We start from the raw sequence: 26,995 nt of genomic DNA, 5'->3' as shown, positions 1-26,995 counted from the left end.
TTCACAACTAAAGCAGCTGTCAGGCCTAGTCCTGATCTGGTAGTAGATTTGGAGGATGAAGTAGAGACGCCTCACAGATCAAGGAACATGGGAAGGAAGGGTCCTCTTAAAACCAGTCCTTGAGGAGCCCTCTGGGTTGAGACCTGCTACAGAACTCCTGAAGCTCCAGAGGATGACCTTGGTAGAACCATCACCTCATGAACAATGGCACCAAAGGCCCAAACCCAGGCCAAGGAGTCATGACACAGAGTCGTTGTGCTACTTGTGAATAAGCAATTCCCGAAACTCCTTCACTACTAACAGCTGCTAGAAGGCCCAAGTAGCTGCTGGCTACTTCTTCCATAACCCCATGCTGGGCTTTGCTGAATTTTCTGGGATGCTGACTGTGGACTCTTGCTGGCCTATGGATGATCTTCTGAGCTAGACAGATTCTGTGTGCTTAACCATGGTTTTGCTTGGATTTCACTGCCTTGGCAATGATGCCCTTGTTGTCGAAGTGCTTTGGTGAGGGACCTATTCCTTGTGGAACTGGAACCCGGTGGATTGTGACAGTAGCCCAATGAGGACAGGCTGCTCAGTGGCCAAAAAAGGAGATTAATTGTTGGCGGGGGTAGGGAGTGGAGGAAAGAAACAGAAAGAACAGAAAGAAACTCTGTGTGGAATGGAATGACCTGGAAAAGGTACAGCTGACTGACTGGAACTCTGAACAGGAGCACTCCAAACTGCAACATTTAATTGTACAGTGGTACCTCGGGTTACATATGCTTCAGGTTACATACACTTCAGGTTACACACTCCACTAAGCCAGAAATAGTGCTTCAGGTTAAGAACTTTGCTTCAGGAAAAGAACAGAAATCGGGCTGCGGCGGCGCGGCGGCAGCAGGAGGCCCCATTAGCTAAAGTGGTGCTTCAGGTTAAGAACAGTTTCAGGTTAAGAACGGACCTCTGGAACGAATTAAGTACTCAACCCGAGGTACCACTGTATAAAGTTTCCAAAGGGTAGGTAGCAGATTGGATATTCCTCTAGTGTACCAATCAGAAGAGGTGCTTTATAGTCCATGTTCAATGAGCGTCCAATGAAGCTATTTGGTTTAAGCTTAGAGTTCCAGAGCAGAGCAGAGCGGTTTTATTAAAGTTAATATAAAACCAATTATAAATTAAAATAACACTTGTTTCTCATCTACAGTCGCCAAAAGACTGTACAAACAGAAGTGCTATTATTAATTCAGGCCTGCACTCAGGTTAGGGCTCCGGGGAACCTCCCAAGGAAGGGAATCCCATAAAAGATTACAACAGCTACCAATATTGCCTTTCTGTGGGTCTTTGTGTTCAAAGCTGGCGTTGGGGATGGTGCTCAAAGGGCACTCTCATTTGCTCTTGAGAACTGCAACACGATACAGAAAGGAAGGAGCCTAAGGCGCCGTACTGTTTTTGAGAAAGTTGACTTCAGTTAAAAGGCTTGCCCCTCCCAGTTTAATGACTGGCTATATAGCCTCCTAAGATCAGGTGGATCATCCAATTACTGGAAAAAGGGGATCTTAAAAACATAATAATTAAGGGACATTCAAAGCCCTTAAGAATCCCTTGGGCCTTTCGCAAACGATTCCCCTTGAAGCCAGTGGGAGTGCGGAGGTAAATCAGCCAGAACCCAGGTCTCGATATGAAGCAAAGACTTACCAGAGGGAGACGGATGCAAAGAGTTGATGTTGGGTTTGATGTCTGGAAGGAACGGGGACTTCACGTCCTGCCCTGGGGACATGTATGGGGGGATGTTGCTGCCAGGTGTCATTGGAGGGGTGGGATTCCCAGGTAGAGGGGAGCTGGGGTAACCAGGCATGGATCTTCCAGGCTGAAAGGAGAATCAAAACATCAGGCTAACTTGATGCAGCAGGGCACATGTTGAAACCCACGCGGCTAATGGGTAGAGACTGCGAGACTGCATTCCCACATGCTACTAAATCCTGGTTTGGTATGGTGTGCACAAACAGGAATGAGCCACAGAGAGCTGTGGGTTTGTGCGCTGCTGCTGATCCCATGAAACCAGAAGTAGGAGCGTGGAAGCTTTTTCTTCTGCTTTTGATTGGTCACAGTTTGCCTTGTTGTCCAGATCCAGGAACTGGGATTAATCTTAACAATGGCGAGTCAGTAATTGCGGCCTGAAGGTAACTTGTTCGGAACTAATCCCAGTTGTTGTTAACCACAGTTTTATCAGCCCATCTGACATGATAAACTGAGGTTAAGTGAAAACTTCCAAATTCCCCTCTGATTGCATGTGGTTTGTTCTAACTTGACACACATCATCATTTATTCCTTCAAGGCCTGCATTTCCTTGGCGGGTAAACTATTGGGGACCATATGACAGTGGTGGGTTGGCACACAGTTCTCTCTCCCTCTCTCTCTCTGCCACACTCTTAAGAGCATGACGGTCATAATCTCAGGGTTATGAGTTTGAGTCCCACGTTGGGCAAAAAGATTCCTGCATTGCAGAGGGTTGGACTAGATGACCCTTGTGGTCCCTTCCAACTCTGCAATTCCATGATTCCTTAACACCTGCATGACATTGGGCCAATGACCCCACAAAATTAGGAAAAAGGGCCAAAGGAGACCCCTGGGCCGCAGGTTGCCCACCTCTGATTTAGCAGGAGAAAAATCAGTCCAAAGAGGACACCTGGCAGCTGGGGAATGAATCCCTATTGAGTGTATGGACTACAACCACCAAGAGTACCATTAAAAGGTAAAGGGACCCCTGACCATTAGGTCCAGTGCCGTTTACCTTCCCGCCAAAGTGGTACCTATTTATCTACTTGCACTTTGACGTGCTTTCAAACTGCTAGGTTGGCAGGAGCAGGGACCGAGCAACGGGAGCTCACCCCGTTGTGGGGATTCGAACCGCCAACCTTTTGATTGGCAAGTCCTAGGCTCTGTGGTTTGGCCCACAGCGCCACCCGCATCCCAAGAGTACCATTAGGGCTTTGCAAAACTTAAGGAAACACAAAAGAATTCCCCGAGAAAGACTAGAGGTGAGTAACTGGCTTCCACATCATTGCAACGTGCCTAGATAAGTCTTGAAGGATCGGAATAGTCATAGACTCACCCCATTCATAGTAGCCTGTCCGTAGCTGTTGAAGTTGCCTCCATTGAAGTTGGCATTTTGACCGTTGAACTGATCCGTAGGCTGGAAAGGAGAAGTTGAAAGACTGGTATCAGAATAATGTGTTTCCCTGGACCATCCTTATTCTCAAGAAAAAAAACTGCCTTAGCCTAGTTATACTTCCCCCTCTCAGCCCTTTGGAGTGGGATACTACCCATCGTCTTCTGGTCGGGGTATCTGACTAAGTGACACAGTGGCTCTTTTACCTGAAGGATGGCTGCTTGGGGTGGGGTGGTTCATGGCGTATTTCCACCCCTGGTTTACTGGGTAACTTTGGTGGAAGCCCTTGTCTTCCGCCTGCCGTTCCCCGCACCCCTCCCCCCTTTATACAAAAGCGATGAGCGCCCAGTTTTGCTGGGGCTCACTTTCTTAAGATCTCTTTGGGCAAAAAGCTAGGGATATCAAAAAGGTGGAAGTACTAAATCGCGGAGGGAAAGGGCAGACCCAGGCGACAGAGCATTCACGTGCCATAGGTCAAACCAAAGTGACACGCACTACATCACCTTCACTTAGCCTGGATCTACTCCTGACACATTTATGACTACTACTGGGGGGGGGGGTCTCTTTCTCCGCAAGGAGGCTGAATTTCTTCCACGCATCCCAAGAGAATCTTGGGAGGCTGTTTCCATAGTAACTGGGTACCTTATAGTACGGGCCACCAGTGCCAGAGCCAGAGAGATACTGGCTCATTCCTTGTTGCATGGGCATCCTGTGGCCAGGATACGAAGGGGACGGAGCAGACGGCTGGGGGGCAGTGGGGGCATACTGCCCAGCTTGAGAGGGATACTGGCCACTCTGCATGTACTGCTGTCCTGGATAACCCTGGAAGAAAGAGCAAAGGTAGAGAATTAGGATGGCAGGACACTATTTCTTTACTAACAAACGGAAGTACTTCTTCACACAGTGTGTACTGAAACTGTGGGGTTCACTACCGCAAAAGGGAGGAACAGGAGCCACCTTGAATAGAGGATTAAACAAATTCACGACTGATAGTCTCTGAATGCCAGCTGCCAGAGATTACATGTGGGTAGAGTGATGCTGTACTCAAGACCTGCTTGTGGGCTTCTTGCAAACATTTGGCTGGCTACTGTGAGAACAACAGGATACTAGGTTAGATAGGCCTTTGGTTTGATCCAGGACTCTTAGGTCCTTAACACCAAACCTTTAGCGTTACATCTGTAAACAGCCTACGAGTCTAGAAGTTGGGAGTGCTGACTAATTCATCGGAAATCAAAGGAGAACGATCTTGTCAGCGCTGTCATTGCTGATGCCATGTGTTTGCCACTTTCTGTCTGCCAAGTGCCAATCTCTGCGGTAAGCAATCGGAACAGATGTCGCGCATTGTGCTGTAGCTACAAGTTTCCTCCTCAGATTGGCCTGTAATATTGTTTTTGTTGTTGTTGTTAGAGCGTTTATTAATTTTCCAATAAAAAACATCCAATTACCATATCAAATCATAGTCCAATAAAAATAAAAAACTAAAATAAAAAAAGATCAAATTGTCTTCCGAATTGTAATTTTGATTTTACGGCTTCCCACAGTCTGAACCTCAAAGCATATCCATATCTCAGTCCTTCCTCTCAGGCCTGTAATATTCTTAAAATATTCCTTTCCAGCATGACTAAGTGTAATCCTTCTTTCATTCCACTACAACCTTTACAGGAGTGGGTGTCTTCAAATAGGCTGAGTGTACGGTTTGTTGCTGATTACCATATTTTTCGCTCTATAAGATGCACCAGACCACGAGACACACCTAGTTTTTGGAGGAGGAAAACAAGAAAAAAAATATTCTGAATCTCAGAAGCCAGAACAGCAAGAGGGATCACTGCACAGTGAAAGCAGCAATCCCTCTTGCTGTTCTGGCTTCTGGGATAGCTGCGCAGCCTGCATTCGCTCCATAAGACGCACACACATTTCCCCTTACCTTTTAGGAGGGAAAAAGTGAGTCTTATAGAGCAAAAAATACGGTATATCTTTCATGGGGTCCCATGTTTTCCCCAAGCCAAAGGATTTCAGGATTATGGGCGGGGGGGGGGGGGGACCGTGGAACACAGGAAACAGCCTTAAGACAGCAGGCGTGGGGAACCTGTCGTCTTCTCGGATGTTGTTGGGACTGTCAGCTACCATCATCCCTGATCACTGGCCATGCTTGGCTGGGGCTGATGGGAGTTGGGATTCCAGCAACCTCAGGAGGGCCACATGCCAGCACATTTCTCGTACATACATACATTTTCCTTGTAAGAATTCTGGACCTCATTGTTCTGCTTATTATTATATTTGTCTTTTTAAAAAAGCAATAGCTAAAATAGCATAGGCTATGTGCAATTACACCCACGCCAGAAACCTTGGTGCATGGTGCGAAATGAAACAGGGAGGAATGGAAGCAGCCCTACGATGTCTCCATGGAGTTGTGAAATAGAAAGGCAAAGCTGTAAATGTTACAGACGTTTTCCCTCCCACCGAAAAACAAATTGAGCAGAATGAGTTGTGGTGAATGGGTAGACATGTACAAATCAACCTAATTTCTTTCTATTCGTTTCCTCTTTTTTAAGGACAAAGACTCCGCTAATAAAACAGCAGAGGAGGGAGCTACACACAGGATGAAAAGGAATGCAGACATTTAACCCAAACCATCCTGGGAACAGCAGAGGCTCTTTTTTGATAAGGTTGTAACTTGCATGGGGGAAAAAGGATGCTACCCAGGGCCATTATAGGCTAATGAGCTGGTGCAGATAAGACCTTAGGTAGGCATATGAGGAAGTTGTTGTTGTTTAGTCGTTTAGTCATGTCCGACTCTTCGTGACCCCATGGACCAGAGCACGCCAGGCACTCCTGTCTTCCACTGCCTCCCGCAGTTTGGTCAAACTCATGCTGGTAGCTTCAAGAACACTATCCAACCATCTCGTCCTCTGTCGTCCCCTTCTCCTTGTGCCCTCCATCTTTCCCAACATCAGGGTCTTTTCCAGGGAGTCTTCTCTTCTCATGAGATGGCCAAATTATTGGAGTCTAAGCTTCAGGATCTGTCCTTCCAGTGAGCACTCAGGGCTGATTTCCTTATATGAGGAAGTACCTTATAGCAGAAAACAGCCAGGTGGTCATGGCAGCAGCGGCTGAAAGTGCTACCAACACTGCTGGTGGGTGGTATTGCTACCTACTGCCATGTTTTTAACATGGACACGCATTAATAGATTAGACTGGACACAGCAAGCATGGGTGGTGGCCTGGTATGCAGTGCCTCCTAATAATTAGCCCAAACTGGCTTCCTTACAATTCCCACCAATAAGTTAAGTTAGGAAGATAGGAAGCTCCATTATATGGAGTCAGACCACCTAAAGGTAAAGGACCCCTGGACGGATAAGTCCAGTCAATGGCAACTCTGGGGTTGTGGCACTCATCTAGCTTTTAGGCAAGGGAGCTGGCGTTTGTCCACAGACAGCTTTCCGGGTCATGTGGCCAGCATGACGAAACCGCTTCTGGCACAACGGGACACCATGATGAGTGCCGGAGCGAACGGAAACGCCGTTTACCTTCCCGCAGGAGCGGTACCTATTTATCTCCTCCCCCACCCTGACCTCACCTCATTGGAATACGTCCTCTTGACGCTTTGCCTGGGCATCGGTTGGCCTTGCGGGGGACCAGGGTAGCCATGCTGGGGCATCCGCTGGCTGCCGTACAGGGCGCTCATGGCAGGCGCCCTCGCTGCGTTCATGCTCATGGGAGACATCCCAGAAGCACCCATCACGCCGCCCATGTTGGCAGGATTCATCCCGGGGGGCACGGATGGCCCTCGCGGCCCCGAGTGAGGAAGAAACTGGTTGTTGAAGGGCTGCCCAGCTCCCATCTTCAGGGGGGAAAAGAAAGAAAGAAAGAAAGAAAGAAAGAAAGAAAGAAAGAAAGAAAGAAAGAAAGAAAGGTTAGCACAATGTGATAGGAAACCAAGCCCTTTGTGGAAGCAAGGGTTGAGAGAATACAGCGCACCTCAACAGATGGCCAGTGCTGGACCCTAACAATGAATATTCATTCTTCTTTATTATTTTATTTACATCCTGTCTCCAAAGAGCGCAATGTGGTGTACATGCTCCCTTGCCCAAGTTGATCTTCACAACAAGCCTATGGCCCAAGGCCACCTTGTGAGCTTCATAGTTGAATCAGCATTTGATCCCTGGTCTCCCAAGTCTGAGTCTAACACTAATGACTACGTCACATCACTGTTCCCATGTATCTGCCGCAGCCAAGCCAGCTCCTCTCCACCTTGGCATCAATCCCTGGCATCTTTTTTTAATAAAAAAGTAGGGGACAGGTGATGGGAAATCTTTCTTCACCTGAGATCCTGGCAGTCAGCGTAGATACTGGGCTGGAGGGACCAACTGTCTGACTCAATGGCTGTTTTCACACAATGAAATCACGGCACAAGCTGCGTGCAACCCCCCACTTCTCTCACTTTGCTCCTCCCTTTCAGCGAGCAGAAAAACAAGCCAGGAAGGCACAGCTAACCATAGTTTCCTGCTCTCCGCAAACCAGGAAACAATGGTTAAGGTTTAAAATTATTATTATAATACAATTATTATTTCTATTCTGCCCTTCCTCCCAAAGGAGCCCAGGGTGGCAAACAACAAAGCAGGAAAATCTGTAATTTTTAAAGCTGGTTGATGAATCCTGGCTTGTTTGGAAGCCATTAACCATAGTTTCCTGGTTTGCACAGAACAGGAAGTTATGGTTAAGTGTGCCTTCCTGGCTTGTTCCCCTGTTCGCAAAAAAGGGAAAAGTGAAGGGGCTGCAGCCAAAGACACGGAGCTTGTGCATATTGCGGCTTATTAAACCATGATTAGATCCTGTGAACCATGTCAGCATTAGGCCGCTCTGTATATTCATCTGAAGTTCATAGGGGATGCAATCTCTTTGGTCACCCATGAAGGTGCAATCCTGATCTGCCACCCAAAGCAGGGCACCATTTCTTGCTACAGCTGCAACTGACTCAAAGGTGGGAAAAGACCAAGAAGACCAAAACTTTAATAAAGAATGGGGGAAATTTATAATTTGTCTGGGAGACCACTGTAAGCAGATGAAAACATTAGCAGGAGTGCAGTAACACTTGTAATGCTGCAGGTACTATGGACAAAATGGAGTGATATAAAATAGGGATTATAGAACAATAAGCAGTCAAAAAGATTGGCAATTGGACCCATAAAGACGAAGGTGGGAAGTCTAGAAATCTCTAAATATGGATATGTGTTTTGTAGTGTTATAATTCTGTATTTGTAAGGTAAAGGTAAAGGTACCCCTGCCCGTACGGGCCAGTCTTGCCAGACTCTAGGGTTGTGCACTCATCTCACTCTATGGGCCGGGAGCCAGCACTGTCCGCAGACACTTCCGGGTCACGTGGCCAGCGTGACGAAGCTACTCTGGCGAGCCAGAGCCGCACACGGAACGCCGTTTACCTTCCCGCTAGTAAGCGGTCCCTATTTATCTACTTGCACCCGGAGGTGCTTTCGAACTACTAGGTTGGCAGGCGCTGGGACCGAGCGACGGGAGCACACCCCGCCGCGGGGATTCGAACCACCGACCTGACGATCGGCAAGTCCTAGGCGCTGAGGTTTAACCCCCAGCGCCACCCGCATCCCTTCTGTATTTGTAAAATCAAATAAAAATTATTTCGAGAGAAAGAGAGAAAGATCACCCTCACCCTCTGGGAAGGTGCCACTTCACTCTGAGCAAATTCAAGGCCCTTGGCCTTTCATTATAGCATTGCAACAGATGGTACTCCTTTGGCTTCATGCTATTTCCCCGGCTGCAAGTTACATCCTGTGAGTTCCGCTCTTCACCCTCAAAACCCCCCGGGAATAATCAAGCGCTGAAATCGCGCCACCTGCATCTTACCGCTCCGTACTGGCTGAGTTCCTGGCTTTGCTTCTCTTGCAGGGCGGCCACGGTGGCGGTGGCGGTGGCTGTGGCCGTGGCGGCGGCCGCTGCAACAGCGGCGGCGGCAGCTGCTTGGGTGAAGTCTGCAGGGGGTCGCCCAGTGTGTGAAGGAATGCCCATTCCCCCGGGGCCGTTTGGGCTGCCTGCATAACTGGAAAAGAAAAAGAGTACTATTAGAATGGGAGATGAAAGATGAAGAGGTAAAATCAGTTATGATTAAATGGGCACAAGATGCAGGTCACAACATTATGATGGATGATTGGGAAAAATTATGGAAAACTGACTTAAAATTTACAGATTGTTCCCTATTGAAGGAGAATTACATGAAGATGATGTACAGATGGTACACAATACCAGTGCAGTTAGGGAAAATGTACAAAACTAGTTCAAATATATGTTGGAAGTGTAAGGAAAAGGAGGGGACATTTTATCATATGTGGTAGGATTGTAAGGTAATTAAAAAATTTTGGGAAATGATATACAACAAATTGAAGAAAATGTTCCATTTAACATTTGTTAAAAAACCCGAGGCATTTTTGTTGGGGGATTGTAGGGAAAGACCTGCCAAAAAAGCTGGAAAACATCTCCATGTATGCGACAACGGCCACGAGAGTTCTGGTAGGATGGAAGACTGAAGAAACCCCAACTAAAGAATCATGGCAAGAAAAATTGATGGACTATGCAGAACTGGCAAAACTGACATACAAGCTACGGGATAAGGATAACTGTGACTTTAAGGATGAATGGGAACCCTTTACAAAGTATCTGAAGATGCAACAAAGCGAACTGGACTCCTTGGCTGGCTTTGAATAAACATTCACAAACTTTTTATTGATAATAATCAGCTAAATAGTTTGAGGATCTATACAACTTTGTAACATGCAGAAAACAGCATTCTTAGAGAAACCAAAGACTGGAACTGAGGGAAGTCGGGGGGTGGGGTGGGGTGGGGGTGTCTCACAGACCAGACAACGCAGATCTACTCCATGGGCAGAAGAACCTGGTATTTGAAGTGGGAAAAGAGGGATGTCTTCAGAATCTTTTTTAAGAAAGCAAAGGGTTAGATCCAGAGAGCCTCTTCTGGAACAGGATGGGCAGAAGGCGACTCTCCTACTTCCTTCTCCAGTGGAGGCTGGTTCATTGATTAGGGGAAACAAGCATGCTGCCCCATCAAGTTCGGCCCACCGTCCTACTTACAACCAGTCCACATGGTGGCACAGCTTGTCAGCCTTGTCTCCATGACCTCTTGTAGAACACAGAAGGGAGGTGGATGGGGACAAAACTAGAATGACCTGGTTCTGAAGGGCATTATTAATAATAATAATAATAATAATAATAATAAGGACACTGGCCCCAACATCACACATACCATCTCGGGACTATTTAATTGCTCATCGTCTAACATTGTGTATGCCATCAAATGCCAACAGTGTCCTTCAGCTCTCTATATTGGACAAACAGGCCAAACCTTACGCCAAAGAATAAACGGACATAAATCTGACATCAAGAATCACAAGACAGAGAAACCAGTAGGAGAACACTTCAGTCTCCCAGGACATTCTATACAAGATCTCAAAGTAGCTGTTTTACTACAAAGGAATTTCAGAAATAGACTGGAAAGAGAAGCTGCTGAATTGCAACTCATTACCAAACTTAAAACCATGGAGAGACCTGGTCTGAACAAAGACATTGGATTCTTATCTCATTATACATGACAAAGCCATTTTTCACCTTCTCACCCCTTGCTTTTTCCTGTAAGACCTATTGCAGTCGTTAAGAGTCGTCAACAGGCTCATCACAGCTATCTGCCAATCACCCATTCCCACCACCCTTCTGAGTAATACCCCTCCCCACCTTCTCACTATATAGAAGGATCTGGCAACTTCTGTTTCAGTGTATCTGAAGAAGTGTGCATGCACACAAAAGCTCATACCAAGAACTAACTTAGTTGGTCTTTAAGGTGCTACTGGAAGGAATTTTTTTTTGTTCTAAAAGTGAGATAGTTGTTTATTTCCTTGACATCTGGTGGGAGGGTGTTCCACAGGGCGGGCGCCACTACCAAGAAGGCCCCCTGCCTGGTTCCCTGTAATCTCACTTCTCACAGTGAGGGGACCTTCAGAAGGCCCTCGGAGCTGGACCTCACTGTCTGGGCTGAACGATGGGGCTTCCCACTTTCTGCACCAATGGGCAACACTACCACTGCCCTTCTTTCCTTAAGGAGGCTGCCCTGCCAACTGATGGATCCCTGATGAATTATGACTTCCACTTGGCCTCTTACATCAGGGAAAGCAGTAACACCACGGTCCTTCTGGAAGGTAGAGGGAAGCCCGGCTGGAGTCGAATGATGCTAGAAGAGCGAGGTGTCTTGGTGATTGGGAAACCAGGCCTGGTGACCATGAGCAGGCAACCATGAGCTGGCAAACCATGCTTAGTCACACACTCATGCCCTTTCCCCCACACGCTCAGTGGCGGCGACAGGGGGAATGGGATGACTATGCAGCAAGTGACAGGCGTCTGACAGCTCAACTCCCCACGCACCCACTAAGCGTCTTGTTCTTCCACCACGCAGAGCGTTGATTCACATGTTAAGAGGTTGCTACAAGGGGAAGGCAGACCAACTACTTTGCAAGCTGAAGCTCCGAAGTCCAATCCCTGATACTCTTCCATTCGTGCTGGGGGGGGGGGGCACTGCTGCCAGTCAGTGTAGTCAATACTGAACTGGATGGATGAATGTTCTGACTCAACATAGGGCAGCTTCCCTGTGTCCTTAAATAAGAATTCCCGCCCCCCCCCCTTTTAAAAAAATCCCCTTCTGTTTTAGGATTCCAAAGAAGCAAGCAAACTCCCTTCTACCCCCAGGAAGAACAGAAAGGGGAGAGTGGAGATATCAGTGTGTTCTTGGCAAAGGGGAGTGAAGGAGCCACACACCAACCCAGATGTTTCAAAACAGCAGCATCGTCTTCCTATCGCAGCCATTGCTCTCCCCTTTCTATTGTGAATTTGTTGTATAAACATAGACTGGAGAAAAGCAAGCTTTTAAAAAATGTATCATCCAGAACTTGCTGGGTCAAGTGATCCCTGCAAACTTCATCTGCAAAAATCAGATCTTCAAAATGCATCTGGAACAGCCTCAGATCTGACTATGTATTTATTTATTTCATGAAATCTATAGATTGATTGACTGTAAAAAATAAAAAATAAAAAACCCACTTCAGAGCATACGCAATACAACAGATTTGTACTGCAAGATTGTATATTGAGGTACATTCTTGGTGACTGAACCACGGTTGTGAAACTACCTGGAACAGACCCATCAAATTCCTAATGGTTTAAACAGTTTTCCAGAAGCACTGTGAGACCTCCTTGTTTAGGAGAAAAATTAAACAGCTGGAGTTAAGCAGGCCTGGGGGCTGTTATATTCAATGTAATATGTAATATTCTGGATGAGCATTTTATTCATCGGATTTATTGTGAATAGGTAGGTTAGAAATTCAAAATACACAAATCAAATAGAGAGGATTTCTAGATGGCTCAAGCAAGCCACCCTTCTGACAAATGCTTTTTTCTTGGAGGGGGGGTAGGTTGAGTGAGGTCCTTCTTGGCCCCACACCTACCAATAATAATCAGGGCTGCAATATTTAATCAGTTTCACAAACTGATTAACAAAGCAATCCTGTTTATTCAGAAGTTAAGTCCCACTGCATCCAACAGGACTCACCGCTCCCAAGCAATTTTGTGTACAGGACTACGCTTAGAAAGGCTTTCGCAGCACCATCTTACAGGCGTTGGCTAAAGACCAAGTTCCCTGGAGTGCAATGAGGTTTAGAACCAGGAAAGCAAGTATAGGACTGCGCCCATAATTTGCTAAAATGGTGCCCCCAATTAAATAAGACGACTAACTTCAATAAAAGCACTTAAAAAATTCCAGATGGCAAGCCCTGTCTTTAAAGAGGCACCCCTTCTTTCTTCTCACACTGGCTGGGGAGAATGACTTCTACATAAAAAGAACGTCTGCATCAGGCCAAAGGCACACCTTTGGGAACCCCACAAGTGTCTTTGGGAACCCCACAAGCAGGACCTGAAGGCAACTGCACACTCTTCAGCACTGTTCAACTGATGTTCAGAGGCATGCTAGAAGCCACAAGTGTTTTATCTTCCATGGATCTCTCTAATCCTCTAAGCCACCCCAAGTTCGCGGCCAGCACCACATCTTGTGGGAGTGAGTTCCACAGATTAACAACGTGCTGCGTGTAGAAGTGCTTTTGTTCCTTTGACCTAAGCTGATGCCTGCTGCGACCCAGGCAGGCAGGCAGGCAGGCAGTACACAACGGACCAAGGTTGATCTGCTGGTCCAGAACCTACCTTGTGGTGAAGCCCGGACCTCCGGGGTAAGTGTTGCGACTGTACATCCCCGGCTGCACGTAGCCCTTGTTGGTAGATCCCTCTGGGAAAGGCTGCTGTCCCATGAACTGAGGCGAGTTCATTCCAGAGCCGCTGCTGGCCACGCTGGGCATCATGGGGTTGCCAGAGGTGTTCCCCCCAGGGCCCATGGGGTTTCCGAAAACCTGCAGAGGTTGAAGAGCCCAAGTGAGGAAATAATAATAATAATAATAATAATAATAATAATAATAATAAATTTTTATTTCTACCCCGCCCTTCCTGGTTCAAAAACCTCAGGGTGGCTAACAACAAATTTAAAACACTTTAAGACTACTCAGGGAGGCTTTTTTGCCAAAGGAGCCCACAAATGGCAAAACAAACTAGAACGGACACTGTCATTGTATTCCCTGACATCCTATGTCCTTTTAAAATGTGGGTTTCTGAGGGGAGGGGTGTTATTGGGTTGTTATTTTTATTTTGATTATATATTTTGTGGTTTAATTTATTTTTATTATTAATATTTTTATTTTGTTCTGTGAACTGCCCTGAGACTTCCGGGTATAAGGCAGTATTCTATCATCTATCTATCTATCTATCTATCTATCTATCTATCTATCTATCTATCTATCATCTATCTATCTATCTATCTATCTATCTATCTATCTATCTATCTATCATTAGGTTAACTAGGCAGTTTTGATGGCAGTGTAGTCTTGTAGGGCAGGGCTGGGGAACCTCTGGCCCTCCAGGCCTCTCTGCCTGGCCCTTGAGACTCACCTCAGGCCACACCCCCTCTCCTCAGGCCACACCCTCTTTTGCCTGCATGGAATGCACCCTTCAACTCTGATAAGGACACTCACTTCCCTGAAAGGTGAAATCTGCATTCATTGCTCTGCCCATTTTAGCTTCTGCCCTCCCATGTGGCCCCCCCCAAGAAGTTTTCCTGGAAGGGAATGCAATCCTTGGAGTGGGGTAAAAAATAAAAGGTTCCTTGCCCATTTTAGGGACTGATTACCAAGATGGCCGAAAACACGCAAACCCAGAGACCCCACTTCCCCGCCCCACCCCATCATTTTGGAAGAATGCGGAAGGTACCTGACTCTGGGATGTGTTGCTGACTCCCCACACCGTGGTTACCACTGAGAGAGATCCTGCAGGCTGATTGGTATTCTGTTGCCAAGGAACTGACTCGTAGGCATATGAACCATCACTAGGAAAAGCAACAAACAACGCACAACATTTTAATTAGGAGCCTTTGGGGAAGTGGCAGAAAAGCCTGGCAGGAGGCAGGTGGGGATTGCTGGACCACGGGAAGAGTGGGTAAGCGGCCCAAAGCAGAGCAAGAAAACACAGGACTGATGCTTACGCAGGAGGGGGAATACAGGAGTGGATGCACGCGCCCCTGTTGATCTCTCAGCGGCTGCAACATCAACAGGTGTGCATTATGTTAGGTAAAGTGAACCTCCATGTTCAGGTGCCGCGTATCGTCAAAATTCCGATTGTCAGAGGGCAAACCGCAGGGAAGGGCTATTGTTTTCACTTCCAGATATCAAGGGTTGAAATCACGAGACTTTCTCCATGCAAAGCCGGGGCTCTATCTCTGAGCTACATAGCATCTCAATCACCTATCCATTTCTGATCCCTCTTTGTTGTGAAGAATACACCCGGCTCAGTTTATTCCCAAGGGTAAGACAGAGAGAGAGGTGCATGAAGGAATACAGACGTGTGTGGCCAGCTTGGCCATACGTACCCATGTGGGGTGGGCGGGAGCGATGGTTTCATTGGGTTCATTGAATTCATTGGCTACAGAAAGGCGACGGGGTTGGGAGCAGGATCTTCCAAGGCAACACCAATGCGAGGAGCAAGTAGCCTCTTCAGTGTCACGGCTCTAGTTGGGCTATTGAGAAACAGAGAAAGAGAGAGATTAAAACCATGTTCTCCCAGACGGCATGCAACAGGAATCGGGCTAAGCTTGGTGGCTGGAACACTCTCAGGTCAGGGCAAGCCGACCCACAGTAATAAATCAAAAGGTTTTGAGCTTGTCTTGCCTGAAGAACTAGTGAGGAAAGCCTAGCACAGAGACTTAGATCAGGTTGATGTTCCACATGAAATCCACTTTACGTCTCAGCCCTCGGTCTTTCAAATAGCAAGACATACATAGGGACAGAGGAAGCTGCCTCATGCTGAGTCAGAACATTGGTCCATCTTGTTTAGAATTGACCAGGCAGGAGTCTCCCAGCGCTTCCTGGAGATGCTAGGGACAGAACCTGGGACCTTCTCTTCACAAGGCAGACGATCTGCCCTTCACACAGTGACATATACACAAGGCACCGCCAGCTGCTTCCCAAAGCAACCCACCAGGATGTCCTATAGCCCTGCCCAGCAGAGAGGGAAAGAGAGAGACTGTTCCTAGGTCATTCAGCGTGTTTCACGTGAGCCCAAGTTTACCTCTAAGTCCAGTGTTTCTCAAGCTTGGGTCCCCCAGCACCCCTAGCTAGCAGAACCAGAGGTCAGGGATGATGGGAGCTGTTGTCCCACAACAGCTGGAGACCCAAGTCTGAGAAACACTGCCTTAGTCTGAGGCTACATCCACACCACATATTGAAAGTACTATGGTACTACTTTAAATAGTCATGACGTCCCCCAAAGAGTGCTGAGAAGTGTTAGGAGGCCCCTCTTTCCCTTAAAGGTAAAGGGACCCCTGACCATTAGGTCCAGTCGTGGCTGACTCTGGGGTTGCGGCGCTCATCTCGCTTTACTGGCCGAGGGAGCCGGTGTACAGCTTCCGGGTCATGTGGCCAGCATGACTAAGCCACTTCTGGTGAACCAGAGCAGCGCACGGAAACACCCTTTACCTTCCCACCAGAGCGGTACCTATTTATCTACTTGCACTTTGACGTGCTTTTGAACTGCTAGGTTGGCAGGAGCAGGGACCAAGCAACGGGAGCTCACCCCATTGTGGGGATTCGAACTGCCGACCTTCTGATCGGCAAGTCCTAGGCTCTGTGGTTTAACCCACAGCGCCACCCGCGTCCCCCTCTTTCCCTTACAGAGTTACAATTGCTACAGCTCCCTGCAAAGACGGATTGATTGTTAAACCAACTCTGCAATTGTAGCTCTGTGTCTTGTGTGCACAGAGGACTTCTCCAGACATAATTTTTATTGCGTGTCCATGATGATTTGCGCTCAGGAAGCTATCAGTGTTGTGACACGTGATCCCACGTTGAATATTGTGTGTGTCTGCCAAAGTTTGGGGAGGCAGCCACGCTGATTAGTCAATGTTGAAATCCCATAATTTCTCACACGTTCTGGTTTATCTTTGGCCCCCTTATTGTTGTGTTCATAGGAGCCAACTTCGCCCCCGCATACAGTATTTTAGGGGTCTGGGGACCCCCTAAAGTGGATGGACATTCAAAAGCGTAATGGTTATGTGATTGAATATGCAGGGTGGGGCTTACCTGGGCCCCCCAATATTTTGTTCACATTTGCACCCCTGGTTGTGCTCTTAATCTCATCTTGTGAACCGCCCTGAGATCTTTTTGAAGACTAGCATGTAAATCCAACAAATAAATAAAAAAAAACACAAAATGAAACGTTGTCGTGCCATAGGATATGGCTTTAAATATATAGTGCAGATGGGGCCTAAGTCCTTGAGGTGCCACGAGACTGCAAGAAACTTTGCTGCAAAAGAGACTAACATGGCTGCCTCTCTGGAAATAAGGTACGGACAAGCACTCCCTCTATGATACAGTCCAGAGATGCCTTGTGTCCTTATGTACACTCTTATCCTCAGACAGCCAAGGCCACGAGTGGGTGGCAAAACCTGGTGTCCTCTCCCCGCAGATGCCTTTTAGCCTTTTCGTTCCAGATCAGGAGAAGTCTCTCCACCTTAGATAGCAGGTCACTTGATTTCTGTGCTGGACAGGTAAACCGCCAGCCAGCCAATGGGAGTTTTGCCCCCTCCCCAATGACATTCTCCCCCCCCCCCAGCTTGCTCCCAGTTTTCCGGAGGGGAAGTGGTCGCATTTGTTCAGCAGAGGCTTTTCGCTCTGACTACGTCAACTTTATACAGCGGCCAGAAGGAACTTGGCGTACTGCCCAGATATGGCAAAACAAGGTCCTGGCAGGCGCGGACCGGAGGGCTGGCCTAGTTACGCCAGATTAACTCTCTGCTGTCCGCGCAGCATCCAGACAGACGCAACTCTGAGCCGGCCAAGGCAGCACGCCGGCCGGCCACACGTTGCCTCTGTCCTGTGAGCACGGCCAGGCCCATCACGACCCTTGCTGCTCGGGAAACGGAACCGGGCGTGTGTTACTTCCTTCGTTTCGCCCTGCGAAGCAGCTTGCCCTTTTACAGAACACGGGGGCAGTGGGTGGCTACCTTTTAGAGGGACAGGGTGACCCGTAACCAAGCGAGGGAGCACGTGTTTTTGGAGGCAGGGAGTCTCCAGTTCCAACTCCTGAATCCGCAGCCGAAAAGGATCTCTGCCAGGAGACCTTGAAGAACCACAGCTAGCCCGCTGGGGCACTTCCCGGGTTTAGCAAAGGTTTCTTTTGAACAGCAAGATCAGGCAACTTTGGCTTTTCAAGAGCATTCGTTCTGAATTTGCGAGGTACTGCTGCAACAATGCAAGCACTCCCCCCAAACTTCCCAGTGCGGATTCTACATCACTTTCCTTATCCAAATCTTGGGGGAAGCAGGTTTGCTGTGCAAGAGTCCTCCAACTCAGCTTGAACTGCACAACCTGAATTTACCGGCGTGTGGCTGAATCACAACTGAAAACAGCCCCCGTCTGGAAGCACACAGAATAGGCAATACAGTGGTACCTCGGGTTAAGTACTTAATTTGTTCCGAAGGTCCGTTCTTAACCTGAAACTGTTCTTAACCTGAAGCACCACTTTAGCTAATGGGGCCTCCCGCTGCTGCCACGCCGTCAGAGCATGATTTCTGTTCTCATCCTGAAGCAAAGTTCTTAACCTGAAGCACTATTTCTGGGTTAGTGGAGTCTGTAACCTGAAGCGTATGTAACCCGAGGTACCACTGTACTAGGATGCAGAGGCTAACAGTATAAGCTTTACAGCCTGCTTGAAGTCGTGCTGGGTACAAACCCCCACCCTTCCCAGTCCTGGATATGTGGAAGATGATTGAGGTAAAAATACTAGGACCTGCTGGCCAGAAGGTTGGCGGTTTGAATCCCCCCCGCGGGATGAGCTCCCGTTGCTCGGTCCCTGCTCCTGCCAACCTAGCAGTTCAAAAGCACATCAAAGTGCATAATAGATGAATAGGTACCATTCCGGCGGGAAGGTAAACGGCACTTCTGTGCGCTGCTCTGGTTTGCTAGAAGCGGCTTAGTCATGCTGGTCTCATGACCCAGAAGCTGTACGCCGGCTCCCTCAGCCAATAAAGCAAGGTGAGTGCCGCAACCCCAGAGTCGGTCACGACTGGACCTAATGGTCAGGGGTCCCTTTACCTTTACATTGAGGGCAGGGAACCTGTGGTTCTCCAGAGGCTACTGGACCACAACCCTGACCGTTGGCTAAGTTGGCTAGGGCTGAAGGGAAATGGAGTCCAACAACCTCTGAAGGACCACAGGTTCCCCCAATCATTCTGGGATGCGCAGAAGCATCCTTTTCTTCATTGCTTCACAGGATCCCACAAACCCTCGTGGGCAAACTTCCAAGGGCCACACACCCGTGGCGGGCACAGCCAGGAGCAAAAAGCAGATGTCGCGCCGCAAATGCACCCTCTCTGTCTTTGTACAGGTGGCTACCTTCGACCTGTGCTAGCCACATGTCTCTCTGTCCAGGCTAGTTAAGAGACATCATCACAATTTCAAGGTCCCTTTCCAGCCAAGCAAAAGTACTCCAGGAGTGGAGCACAGCCACTAAGGAGTGTAACCCGGAAGGAGAGTAGCCTGGGCAGAGTCCCAAGGTCTAGAGCAGGCTAGGGGCCCACCCAACTGAGGTATGGGCTTCAGTGGGCCCCCAACCATGCTGAATTCTGATACCAGCCCTGTTCATGTGCTAAAATCTTTGCTCTGCACATGGGAAAGGGAGGCACACCACCCACCAGGTGACTTTCTTGAGGTCAGCCATACAGGAGAGTCAAAAAGAAGGGGGCACTCAGTTCTGGACAGCATCCCAGCCTAGCTCAACTTATTTTCCCCTCTTTGCCTGTAGGTTTTAGGCTATGGGAATGTATTGTTGGGACTGCTGAAAGAGGTAGGAAAGCATGTTTGGCAAGAACAGCTCCAGCAAGGTTTTAAGGATCCTGTTCTGAAGGAAGAAAAGGGAGGTGTGGGGAGCCTGAGTGAATCAAGCGCCCTCAGCTAGGAGCTGGGAAAGTACAAATCTCTTGCCTGCACCCCATATTTTCTAGGTCATGGGAGTGAAGAGGAGGGTTGGCAAAGTCAAAAAAGCCACCTCTGCTCCTACGGGGCTGGTTGTTGACCAGGGCCAATTACGGAGCCTATTCCCAGTTGCCTCTGGTTTTTTTTTGGGGAGGGGGACCAAAAAGTAGAGGCAGCTTTTCGTTTGGGGACCAAACGAAAGGGAGAAACCGCCACCTCACTATTCATTCCACCAGAGAGAGATGGAGAACCAAGCAGGAAAGTGTTCTGCGCTCTTCCGATGGTGTTCTCCAGCCACTGATGTTCTGGGACCTTCTGAGCATACGCCTTTCCTGGGGCAGGGAAGGAAGTTTCCACCAGCAAAGGGAGCCGGGAGAGAGGAGTGGGGACATTCCATTCCACCATCTGCTGGGTGAAAGAGGAGTCAGTGGAATCAGACTGAGAGCCAGGGAGGGGGAAAGGGCTGGGAGCAGGCCCAGCAACAGGCCCCTCATTTACTCATGCATTTGAGGGAGGGGAGGCGAGGGAGGCCTGCCCCAGGAACCCTGCCAAGCTAACCTCTCTCTCTCTCTCCCTCACCCCCCCCCTCTTGGCTCTTAGGAGAAGGGCAAAAACACTTTTATTTCTTCTGCCTTCGAGGGGGCTGGCTAATTGCTAATATTGTTAAGACCGGGTACTGTCTGCACGCTCCCCCCGGCTGACTTTTGGGGGGTTTTGCCTGGCGGTTTTTTTCGTTTGATGTTTTAATTGGATGCTTTTAAATGGCCTTAAGTGGCTCTGATTGCTATTTTATGTGAGCTGCTGTGATTTTTTTTTAAAAGGCAGGTTAAAAAAACCAAAAACATACCAACAAAATAGATGATTTTCAGGGGTATGAAAAGGTAGGAGGGGGGGGGGGAGAATGCAAACTGAACAGGGGTCCCCATCTGCATTTCGAGCTTTTCGGGGGTGGAGGCTGCAGCGGATACAGTGGTACCTCAGGTTAAGTGCTTAATTCGTTCCAGAGGTCTGTTCTTAACCTGAAGCACCACTTTAGCTAATGGGGCCTCCTGCTGCCACCGCGTCGCCGGAGCCCGATTTCTGTTCTTATCCTGAAGCACTATTTCTGGGTTAGCGGAGTGTGTAACCAGAAGCGTACGTAACCTGAAGCGTATATAACCCAAGGTACCACTGTATCTGTTGGCGGGATAGATCTCATTTATTGTGTCAGCAAATCACTTACAATGGGTAAAGGGAATAGAAGAGTTAAGCACTACAGTATCCAGATACAAAAGTGAACAGGGGTGCTCTTGCAACTTTAATTATCATGGAACAGACACAATTCTTTCTTCTTCACAGCAATTAAAGCTGCAGAAGCCCAGTTCTCTTTTTCACCTATAGAGCATTGAAAGACACCCCCACTCTCTATGAACAGTAAATTACACTGTATATATCCACTGAAGTTCTTTGAAAAAAGAGGTAAAACATGAGACATACAACAGTTATACAAACAATGGAAAGGGGAAGCTAAAATATATAAATTACACCAGAATTAAAACTGCATTCTCATTACCCAACACACACAAACACGCATTATCTCAAAACGGCTGCCCGTACTCCGTACATTATGATAGGGTGCCTTTTTCCTGAGGAAGAAATCCCACACAATTCAAGAGAACTGTGCATTCACACACTGTGGCAAGCCCCAGTTAATGGTTTCCCATGAACTCACAAATCACACCTGCTTCTCTTCCCCTAGTTTAGTGTTAATATCAAAACGGGGTAATTGTGATTTGTTCCTCTCAAACAAACAATGATTGGGAAGCGAAGAACGAACCTTGGTTTTATAAAACCATGGTCCTGGAGCAAAACAACAACACTAACCCTGATTTGGATGTGGAACATAGGTTGCTGCTCCAGCTTGCAACCACGGAGGAGTGAGCTATGTGTTCATGGTAAGCCATTATAGGCTTACAGTGTTGTGTTTTCCAAATGTTTTGTTGCAAGTAAACTGTGACTCCCAAAACTGTGCCACTGAATTGAGAAACAAGTGTTCTCATAACAGGGTTACAAGCCTCAAACACACAACTAGCCAGACAGGGAAGTTAACCCTTTCATTAGTTTTTTAAATAATAATAATAAAAAAACACCTCCCATGTGTGCATGTATTAGGGAATGTGTTGTTGCAACATGAGAATTATCCCTATTGACAAAATGCACCTAAAAGCTCTCATAAGCCTACGATTTCAAAGAAGCTTGGAAAAGTGACTTTGAAGAGGAAAATGCTACAAAGGGAGAGGGGCAGCTAAGATGGCCTAATTCAGACACAGTTCTAAATCTTACATTCATAATGGGGACCGAGCAATAAAGAGACTACTCTGGGCTTAGTTTCAGGAATTACTTTTCAACAGAACATTTGGAGAGCAGAATGTTTTTGTTTTGCAGGGTCAGTTCAGCTGAATTGGTTGTTTGTTTTAGGGAAAGGGGAGAGGAGATTTTTCTGCCAATGTTGGCGGTGTTTGTTTTGAGTGACAGAATCAAACTTCAATTCTGGCATGTTTCATACGACTGCTGCCCCTTTCCATAGTTTGTAGTATTATTGTTCGCTACACACTTTTGCCTCTTTATGCACACTTTATCAGCCATCTATTTCAACCGCTAGGCATCTCTTATAAACGTACAATGCCCCTGGTGTAGATTCTGACTGAAATGCGCCGAGCCTAATAAAATCAGGATTTTGTACATCTAGACTTCCTTTCCTCTTGTTTTTGCAGTAAATTATGGGATGTCAGCTCTATGTATCTGGAGGATTGCAATTAAAGTGCATATTCACACATGCTTTATTAAGAAATAAATGCTTAACCAGCAATGCAGATGAAGCAGAGAGTGTGTGCTGAACAGGACAGTGACTCTTAGATATATGGAGTGGAAAATTTTTTGCAAAATTGAAGGGATCCATCTACACTATACATTTAAAGCAGTATTATACCATTTAAAACAGTTGTGGGTTTCCCCCAAAATAATTTTGGGAACTGTAGTTCGTTAAGCATACTGAGGCCAAGGAACAAAGAATCTGAGCTCTCCAGATGTTGCTGGGATCCCAAGGTCCTTCAGCCCAGCCAGGGATGGTACGAGTTGAAGTCAGACAACATGTGGAGGGCCGCAAATTGCCTATTCCTGAATCCGAAGGTACCGAATTTTTTGCTCTATAAGACTCACTTTTCCCCTCCTAAAAAGTAAGGGGAAATGTGTGTGCGTCTTATGGAGCGAATGCAGGCTGCGCAGCTATCCCAGAAGCCAGAACAGCAAGAGGGATCGCTGCTTTCGCTGCGCAGCGATCCCTTTTGCTGTTCTGGCTTTTGGGATTCATAATATTTTTTTTTCTTGTTTTGCTCCTCCAAAAACTAGGTGCGCCTTGTGGTCTGGTGCGTCTTATAGAGCGAAAAATACGGTACTTTCCAGCGGTTGTGCCTAAGGCATTTTGCAAGAACACTATGTAGTGCTTCTGCTATTGGGTGGTGGGGAGAGGAGAAAATCTACCAGCCTACATTGTAATTTGCCATTCACTGGCTTGCCTGTGGCTAGTAGACTTGCTAATATTTAAGCAACAACCGTCGCCAACCAATTCCTTAATCCACAGATTTAACCCATAGACAGGTAATAATGACACAACTCCCTGGCACAAGAAAGTTCATCTGCTGATTCCTGCAGAACAAGTGGCGGTTAAAAGTCAAGCTGCCAGGTTTTTTTCTTCTGATCAGTTGGCAACCCCATCCCCAGCAACTGCATGCCAAAATAGTGGCTGGCTGGCTCTCTCTATCTCCTAGAATTGTAAAGAGAGGGGTGGGGAAACCCCTATGTGCTTCTTGAAGGAAGAACAAGGTAACAACCCAATAAATCAATGATAAGTGTTTTTTGTATTTCCGTTTCACAAAAATAATTAAAATAAAAACTACAAGCTTTCAGACTAAAATGACGGGAAACAGTTAAGCTACAGTTCAAGAGTTCCCATCTCATGTGTATCTTGCATTTATTGGGTGTTTTGCCAGTTAATTGATAAATGCAAGATACACATGTGCCAGAGCCTGTCCCTCGTCAGTTAATGGATATGGAAGGAGACGAAAGCGCTTGCCTCTGGCTTCTGCAGTGGTGACAAATGTCACCATGGTGCTGTCATGCCAAAAAAGTGGGGGGTTGGACTAGGCTCATTGCACACAAAAGCATGTGCTCCATCGAAGAGATACAGCCAGTACTTTTTTGGGGGGGGGGGTGCGCAGGGGTACACATATCCTTAGACATTTTGTGAATCTTTGTGCTTTTGTCCATTTACTGTATTTATTTTCCCCGATTTGAACTATAAAATGGTGATTTTCTTGAGTCAAAATGAGAGTACCCCTAAACCAGGGGTGTCAAACTCAAATTCATCGGGGGCCGCATCAGCAGTTTGGTCACCCTCAAAGGGCCGGTTGTATCTGTAGGGCTATGTAAAGGACATGTAAAGTGGAGGTTTCCTGTGTAGAACGGCCAGCGCCGCTAGACGGCAGATGTTCTCTGGCTTGTAGGCTGCCGCGCATGCGCTGAAGAGGCGGCTTTCTTGTGTCAAAAAAAGAAGAAGCGAGAATAAAAGGTGAAGGCTGGCGGCCAGCGGCGGCTACACGGGCCACATGACGAGGTCTGGCGGGCCGGATTCGGCCCGTGGGCCTTGTGTTTGACACCCGTGCCCTAAACATTTTTTTTGAGGAAAAAAGCACTGGATGCAGCCGTTTCCCTAATGTACTCTATGGAACAGGTGTGTTGAAAAACCTCTGGCTGTCCAGATGCTGCTGAACTACAACTCCCAAGAGAAAGAAAGAAAAGGGATAGCCTCACTCACTTTTAGCTCACCACTGCTAGTGTGCGGCCCCCAACAGATGATTCCCAAGGGAATGTGGCCCTCAACAGACTATCCCTGCTCTACAAGACTGGAGGATGCACAAGCACTGGAAACAGTGCAATAGTAATGAACCAAAACTGCATTTACATAATTGGAGGCAGATTATATATATATTGGCTTACCCCCCTCTTCAAAAAGCCACTCACTCCGGTAAAAAGCTATACAACCACATGCCTACAAGACGGGCATCAAGGGAAATGTCTGCTTTGCTGTGCTTCCTACGAGATGAAAGTTGAGTTTTCATGGTGCTTCCCAAGGCTTTTTCATCATGATTAAAAACAACAACCCCATTGCTTCTGCAAATTCTTTCACAAACCAATCAAGCGCATGGAGGCTCTAGCTCGTAAGTGGTTTCAAGATGAATTGGCCATCTTAGCTAGCTGTGCAAAGTTGCTGAGAAAAAGTCAGGCCTTTCTGATTCTCCCCACCCGTCCTGAAAATAAGAGGCAGTTAGAAAAATAAGTCTACTCCCTTCCTCCGCTGCCCAAACACACTTCCTGCCCTAAAAACCGTAATCCTAGACCATGACAAGAAAGGATGCCGCTTAAGAAGTTGTGCACGTTTAGAAAGGAAATGGTAAAGTGGAAAGCTTTGCTATCCACATTTTAATAAAAGCAGAAACTGAGAACCAGAAGTATGGATGTGGCAGATCCCCTCGTTGGTTTAAGATATTTATATGTTGCTTCATGATTCACATTTCTAAGCGGTGTGCATAAAAACAATCCACATGAAATGGGACAGTGAAACGATAAAAATTATCATAGTACAATATGAAATGCCTGAACAAGGAAGATTTGGTCATGCCTCTAAACTTCTGCAGGGAGGGTACTTGTCTAATCTCAGGTGGGAAGGAGTTCCACAGGTAAGGCTTAGATTTGCACTAAAACACAACTTGCTATGACTCACACACTGTGGTGTTTGTGGGCTCTCAGGGTGACCAAGGTAACCCTGCCGCTATTAGACTAAACTCAGTATTAAAAATGTTGAGTGGTACATAAACGTTAATCTCAGTTTGCCTCCACACCGCACATTGCAAGCACGCTTAAACCACGTTAACAGTCACGGCATCGCAATGCCCCTCAAAGAATTCTGCTGACTGCAGGGTGCTGACCTCGCAGAGCTACAATCCCCAGCATCCTTAACAAACTACAGTTCCCGGGTGTTCTCCGTGTGCTTAATCTGGAGGATTTGCTTTACCACCTTGTTGGGCCGAGTTCCTCTCCTCCCTCCCAGTGCTGTCTTGAGAGTTCCCCCAACCACCCTGAACGAATTTTGGAGGAGGCAGAGAGGGGATGCCCCCGTTGCACAAGCAGAAGTCCTTGTGCGCGGCTTCCGCTGACAGGCCCCATTAGCGGAAACCCACCCAGAAGCCAAAGCTTGGCTCACATTAAGAACTGCATCACTGACAAATGGTCTTTCCCCTTCTTGGAGGAAAAGAACAGACACAGTACACTGAAGCAGCCATGTCACATCAGGAATAAAGCTCAGATAAGATTCTTTTCCAGGTAGAGACTGGCTTAATCCTAGGGGGGAAGAGCCAATACAGAGTTAATTGGAGACAAATATTTCTCAAGTCCAAAGTGTAGCACAGCTGTTTATAACCCGAGCTGAGCAACTCTGTGCTCTAAATCTGGCACCCTTTCCATTTAGCTTAATTTAACTAAATGAAACTTTTGTTTTTGTTTTGCTGCTTTTCGGGTGGAACTGACGTTCCTTTGGTTGGGGTGGGGTGGGGAAACCTAGCCTTTACTTCTAAAAGAAAACAGAAAAACCCCTGCCAATATGAACAGAAACCTGAAGACCAATTTTGAAAACCAGAAGTGGGTCCTCCTTTACTGGCACTGTGATATAAATGAGGGCGCACCCCAACCCTCCGCCCAGGGAAAATGGATGGCTCCTTTTGACTGAAGCAAGAGGGGCGGTTTGTATGAAAATGGTATTCTGGTGAGAGCAGAGATAGGAAGCCTCCAGTTTGGCAGGTCTCCCAATTTTCACCCTCCTCCCCAGGCCCACCACACACTAGAACAGGGGTCAGCAAACTTTTTCAGCAGGGGGCCGGTCCATAGCTGTCAACTTTTCCCTTTTTTAAAGGGAAATTCCCTTATTCCGAATAGGATTCCTCACAAGAAAAGGGAAAAGTTGACAGCTATGGGCCGGTCCACTGTCCCTCAGAGCTTGGGGTGGGGGGTGGGGCTGGAATATATTTTTGGGGGGAAATGAACGAATTCCTTTGCCCCACAAATAACCCAAAGATGGATTTTAAATAAAAGCACACATTCTACT

The 26,995-nt window shown here is 47.3% G+C and overlaps 1 protein-coding gene across 1 annotated transcript in view; it reads right to left on the bottom strand.

The window, feature by feature from the left end:
• Positions 1-26,995, bottom strand: part of ZMIZ2 (zinc finger MIZ-type containing 2) — a 110,375-nt gene that overhangs the window by 21,079 nt on the left and 62,301 nt on the right. The window contains exons 2-9 of the mRNA XM_028708856.2: positions 15,201-15,347; positions 14,546-14,660; positions 13,433-13,635; positions 9,029-9,221; positions 6,729-6,992; positions 3,794-3,973; positions 3,095-3,175; positions 1,678-1,849 (exon numbers count right to left, since the gene is read on the bottom strand). Coding sequence (XP_028564689.2) covers positions 1,678-1,849; positions 3,095-3,175; positions 3,794-3,973; positions 6,729-6,992; positions 9,029-9,221; positions 13,433-13,635; positions 14,546-14,660; positions 15,201-15,250 — 1,258 coding nt within the window. The 5' untranslated portion in view covers positions 15,251-15,347. The remainder of the gene's footprint in view (positions 1-1,677; positions 1,850-3,094; positions 3,176-3,793; positions 3,974-6,728; positions 6,993-9,028; positions 9,222-13,432; positions 13,636-14,545; positions 14,661-15,200; positions 15,348-26,995) is intronic.

Source organism: Podarcis muralis, chromosome 15 (assembly GCF_964188315.1).
Source record: "Podarcis muralis chromosome 15, rPodMur119.hap1.1, whole genome shotgun sequence".
Classification (NCBI taxonomy): Eukaryota; Metazoa; Chordata; class Lepidosauria; order Squamata; family Lacertidae; genus Podarcis; species Podarcis muralis.
The sequence above is the reverse complement of the archived record's forward strand: the minus strand, read 5'-3'. Positions and strand labels throughout refer to the sequence as shown.